Here is a 6,066-nt window from a genome sequence, read left to right on the forward strand (position 1 = left end):
TGAGGACAGCTGCCCCGCTCCTTCCGTCATCTCCCCCTTGATGGCGCAAGTAGCTGGCTCTGAGGCAGCCAATCCCTCCTCCTCCCCCCCAAGAATTTTAAATCATGGCGAGATACCTTAATCAAAGGAGTTCCGCCATATCCAATTCGGCCATGTCAACTTCAATAACACAGTGGAACTGTAGAGGCTTTAAGGACCGCACTAAGCGGGCCAATTTCCGCCTCTACCTTGAAACTTTCGAGTCCTTACCAGCCGTGGTTGCCCTCAAAGAGCCAGGCCTGGGCGCCACAATTTCAAATTACACGACGTTCCAACAGGATACCGCGTCTTGTCTTCTCGTTCACAAAGACTACACAGCCAACCTAGTGGATCTCGACCTCCAACTAGAGTACTCTTATGTAATGGTGACCCTCCTACCAGTCCGCCGCAGGGACCCACCGTTGCATATACTCAACGTGTACTGCTCTCCCAAACTAAAGCGAGTGACTTTTGCGGACCTCTTTAGCCGCGCGCTAAGAGTAGCGGGCCGCGATCCCCTGCTGATTGTGGGCGACTTTAACGCTCCCAGTCAGCAGTGGGGGTATCGCAAGGAGGAGTCGCGCGGGCGTAAGCTGGCGGAGCTTGCGTCCACGTTGGGCCTCACCCTCCACACGGACCCTGTCCACCCAACCCGGCTAGGAAATTCCGTGACACGGGATACGTGTCCGGACTTAACCTTCACTCGCAACATACGACACGCAGACTGGCTCAACACCGAGGAGACCCTCGGTAGCGACCACTGCATCATTAACACTACACTACGCACACGCCCCCTCAAGCGTCCCAGAACACAAGCCCATATCCCAGATTGGACGAAATTCAGGCAAAATTTTAACTCACTTGATAATACACCCATTTCCGCGCAAGGCTACACAGCATGGTCCCAACAGCTGCTGGCACACCTTTCCTCGCATGAAACACACATCCAGCTCTCAGAGGCGGTCACGGACGTGGATAACCACCTTCTACACCTCTGGTAAGCCCGTCGCAGCCTCGTCCGCCGTTGGCGACGCCAGAAACACAATAGAAAGCTTAAAGCTCGAATTGCCGAGCTTACCCAGAAAGCGGCAGAGTACGCTGCCCAACTCGCCGACTCCAACTGGGTAGATAGATGCAACACGGCCACGCGACAAATGTCCAGCCGAAACACGTGGCGTCTCTTTCGAGCCCTAATCGACCCATCACAAACATGAACCGAAACACAAAAACATTTGCACCGAGCCCTGCACGCTTTTTCTGGCAACACGACTCAACTGGCACAGAAACTTCGGGACCAGTATCTGTGTACAGCCCAAGACCCCCGTGGATCTGCGTACTCTTATGCAGGCAGAGAGAACACGGAGCTGGATCAACCTTTCCAGCTCCATGATCTGCGGGCGGCTCTCGCCAAAATGAAACGGGGCACTGCGCCAGGACGGGATAAGGTCACCGTCAAGCTTTTGACGAACCTGCCCGACTTGGCATACCAGTCCCTCCTGGAATACGTCAATGCGATTTGGCGCGGATACACCCCCCTGCCAATCGAATGGAAAACGGCTTTGGTCACTTTAATTCCTAAAGCTGGCAAACCAATTGACACAGATAATCTCCGCCCCATCTCTCTCACCTCATGTGTGGGCAAACTAATGGAGACGATGGTGCGGGATCGGTTATCTACATATCTTGAAAACAAACAAGTCTTTGCGAGCACCATGTTCGGATTCCGCCCACACAGATCCGCACAGGATGTCCTCCTGCAACTCAATCGGGAAGTCCTTGACCCCCTCGAATGCCCCCATAATGACCGGGTAGTACTCGCCTTGAATCTTAAAGGGGCATTTGACAATGTAACACATGAGATCATACTCACTAACCTAAGTCACACCGACTGTGGCCTCAATACATTCCAATACATAAGCCAATTTTTAATAGATCGTCAATCCTACATTCGAATTCAAGATAGAGACCATGGTCCTTACCTACTCGGCACGCGGGGAACCCCTCAAGGCGCGGTATTTTCCCCGCTGCTCTTCAATCTGGCCATGATGCACCTGCCGGCCCAGCTGAGTGGTGTCGCCGGCGTGCAGCACGCCCTGTACGCCGATGACATCACTCTGTGGGCCACGCAGGGCAGCACAGGAGACATTGAAACCAGCCTGCAAACAGCGGCGACGATAGTAGACCGCTACGCCCGCCGCTGCGGTCTTCAATGTTCCCCTCAAAAATCGGAATTTGTGCACCTCCGCCCCTCACAGAAGTGCACAACTAAAATATCTCTCTCTCTTGAGAGTGGTCCCATACGCGAAAGTGATGAGATACGGGTACTCGGACTCTACATCCACAAACACAGGCGGCCAGACACTACATTGGCCAAACTCAGTAAGGTGGGGGACCAGGTGGGCCGCATGGTCCGCCGGGTTTCCAACAAACGCGGAGGGTTACGAAGTAAGGATGCCTTGCGGCTGGCAAACGCCTTTGTAACCAGTCGAATTCTCTATTCGACTCCTTATCTCCACCTACGGAAACAAGAGGAGGACGCCCTTGAGGTCATCCTTCGCAAAATTGTTAAACGTGCCCTTGACCTCCCCATCACTACTTCAAACAGCCGGCTTATGGCTCTTGGGGTGGTGAATACTTTCCGGGAACTCCGGGAGGCGCACCTTACAAACCAGTACACGCGCTTGTCGCTAACGGAGTCGGGTCGCCGCCTTCTTGCTCGACTCCATATCCAACACACCCCTCCAATGGAAGACAGGTTTCGCATCGCGGAACTGTGGAGACGTGCCCTCCACGTGCGGCCTCTTCCAGCAAACATGTCACATGAAGACCATAATGGTCGGCGCCTGGCACGAGCGGAAGCGCTAGCCCGATATTATGGCAACAAAACAGGTGTATACTACGTGGACGCCTCCGGCCCTCACCACGGGGGATGGTACACGGCCGCGGTAGTTCACAACAGCAACACAGTTAACGGCCTAACTTTCAGAGCCCGCAGTGCAACACAAGCAGAAGAGGTCGCGATTGCTCTCGCGGCCTCACATTCCAATTCAAAATACATAATCAGCGACTCGCGAGGGGCCTGTCGGAACGTCGAACAAGGCTGCACTCCCTTCCTAGCCTATCGAATATACCAAAATTGCATACGGGATACGGACCCCGCACACCGTTACCTCATATGGGCCCCTGCTCACCAGGGGTTGGCAGGAAACGAGGCAGCAGACGCAGCCGCCCGCGCGCTCTCTCACCGGGCTGTTTCCTCCTCCCCGTCCGATCAGGAACCCGATTTTAATCCGGTCTATACATTCAAAGATATTACAACATATTATCAAAATTGTCATCGCCTTTACCCTAGCCCATGTAAAGGCCTTAAGAAGGCGGATGAGCGGCTCCTTCTCCGCCTTCTCACCAAGAGTGGGCATGGAAGCGCTGCAATGACGCACACCAACCGGACACCTTTCCGCTTTCTCGTGCAGATTACAACTGTATTTGCAACCCTGGAATTATCTTGCGCTTCGCCTGGAACGCTGCTACGGCCACCCGTTAGTGGAGACGCCCCCTTCCAGTGCCCATGGAATTCTTCCCTCGACGAGCCGTCAACATCGTTCCTGCAAGACAACATCCTCTGGCTCATCGCAGACCCGTCGTCCGCATCGACAGACGCATCCTCGACGCAGTATTTAAAGCACCACCAGTTCGGCAACCCCTTCAGTGGGCATGGAAGCGCTGCAATGACGCACACCAACCGGACACCTTTCCGCTTTCTCGTGCAGATTACAACTGTATTTGCAACCCTGGAATTATCTTGCGCTTCGCCTGGAACGCTGCTACGGCCACCCGTTAGTGGAGACGCCCCCTTCCAGTGCCCATGGAATTCTTCCCTCGACGAGCCGTCAACATCGTTCCTGCAAGACAACATCCTCTGGCTCATCGCAGACCCGTCGTCCGCATCGACAGACGCATCCTCGACGCAGTATTTAAAGCACCACCAGTTCGGCAACCCCTTCAGTGGGCATGGAAGCGCTGCAATGACGCACACCAACCGGACACCTTTCCGCTTTCTCGTGCAGGTAGGCTCTGTACCTTCGCTTTACTCGAAAAGATCGAACAATGTTTGTTTGATGCTGCTTCCATGCCCACAAGTGCTGTTTTCATTGAGTTGCGAATGTGTTCTTGTAGCAAAGTTGCTACTCATGAGTGGCGATGTCGAGTCAAACCCCGGTCCTTGCAAAGATGATCCCAGTAAACAATACGAAGAATTGGTTTCGCTGATAAAGTCGCTGCATAAAAAAATGGACACCAAACATGATGAAGTTATGTCCTCCCTGAACGAACTAAGGCAAGCTCAGACTTCTCTCGAGCAACAGGTTGCCGACATGCATAACAGACTTTCGATAGTAGAAAATTCTTGGCACACTTCCGAGGACCATGCTACCCAAAGTGTTATCCCTCAAATCGCTGCATTAACCGATCGCATAGATGATTTCGAGGACCGTTCCAGAAGAGAGAACCTAATCTTTCATGGCCTTCCTGATGATGCCTCCGAAACCTGGGCGGAATCCGAAAAACAAATTTGCTTGCTTTTGAATACAGCAATGGATTTAGAGCTTGGCTCGAGCGACGAGCGCATAAGTCGCGCCCATAGGTTAGGAAAATTTGTTTCTGGGAAGTGCCGACCAATTATTGTGAAATTTTTGTCATCTAAGTTCAGGGAGAGCATTCTTGCCGCAAAAAGCAAGATCAAAGATTCTAAAGTGTCTGTTAACGAAGACTTTTGTAAAGCAACAAGGTTGTCGCGTAAAAAGTTGTATGACTTTGCAAACGCCAGCGGAAGCCAATTTTCCATACGCCACAACAAACTTTTTATGAACCGTAAATGCTATGTGTATTCATCTGCTACTGATAACGTCTGCGAGCTACCCTTAAGCAATGACCCTGTTACAGCACGTGTGAGCTTAGTTCCGAAGCATCGACAAGCACGTCGTTATCCTAACAAAGCACGTACTTCGAATGTATTGCAGTGCAACCACTCCTTCTTATTTTCAAACGTTAGAAGTATCCTTAACAAGCGTGAAGCTTTATCTGCAGTCTTTGACTCATGCTGTGTTGACATTGCCCTTTTGACCGAAACTTGGCTCTCTGATCAAGTAGACAGTTCAGAACTTTTTGATTGTGAAAAGAAATACTGTATTTATCGCTGTGACCGGGAGGGCAAAATTGGGGGCGGAGTTCTTATCGCTGTGAATGCTGATCTTTTGTCGAATGAGATTGTGCTTAGCTCTTCCCTAGAAATCCTTTGTGTTCGTGTCCTTTTAAATAACCAGAATATTCTGTTTTGCTTGTGCTATAGACCACCAAACGCCTCCTTAGAATTTTCCAATGAACTGCACGATGTTTTACACGATTTAATGTCACGTTTTCCCCGCCACCCACTTTTCCTGCTCGGAGACTTTAATCTACCGAAAATCGACTGGTCACAGCATACTCCGATAATCAAGGGCGCGTCCGGCGAGAGCGCATCTTTTGTGAATTTATGCCTTGACTTCGGTCTTACGCAACTTTTATCGCAGCCTACCAGAACTGGTCCGAGTTCAGCCAATCTACTTGACTTAATTCTAGCAACGGCGCCTGATCTCGTGCATTCGATCACATACTTTCCAGGCCTGAGTGACCACTGCCTTATCCACTTTATGATATCAGCTAACCGCACACCACATCCCACTTACGAATCTAAAAGAATCAGAGACTATGGCAAAGCCAATTATTCAGCAATTAATCAAGAACTTGAAATTTTTGTCAATACTTATATGCCAGATTTCTTCAGCCGTACAGTCGAAGAAAATTGGGTTCTATTCAGGAACAAAATTATGACATTAACAAATAAGTATGTACCATTATATAGCCTGTCAAGTAAGAAACGGTCCCCCTGGTTCACAACCTCTTTGCAGAGATTACTTAACAAAAAAAAAAGACTCTTCCGTAGAGCCAAGCTGGCCAACAACCCTTTACATTGGCTTGCATACCACGACGTCCTTTCGCAGTATCGCGCTG

At 50.8% G+C, this 6,066-nt stretch overlaps 1 protein-coding gene across 1 annotated transcript; it reads left to right on the forward strand.

Moving 5' to 3' along the window:
• Positions 1–3,437: 3,437 nt before the first annotated feature.
• On the forward strand, positions 3,438–5,623 carry LOC149337841 (uncharacterized). Its single transcript, XM_089554527.1, has 2 exons — positions 3,438–4,962; positions 5,586–5,623. The coding sequence occupies exons 1-2, from the start codon at positions 3,450–3,452 to the stop codon at positions 5,621–5,623; spliced, it is 1,551 nt and encodes a 516-aa protein (XP_089410653.1). The 5' UTR covers positions 3,438–3,449.
• Positions 5,624–6,066: the final 443 nt, after the last annotated feature.

This window comes from Amblyomma mixtum, chromosome 7 (assembly GCF_055824585.1).
Source record: "Amblyomma mixtum isolate Tamu chromosome 7, ASM5582458v1, whole genome shotgun sequence".
Taxonomy (NCBI): domain Eukaryota; kingdom Metazoa; phylum Arthropoda; class Arachnida; order Ixodida; family Ixodidae; genus Amblyomma; species Amblyomma mixtum.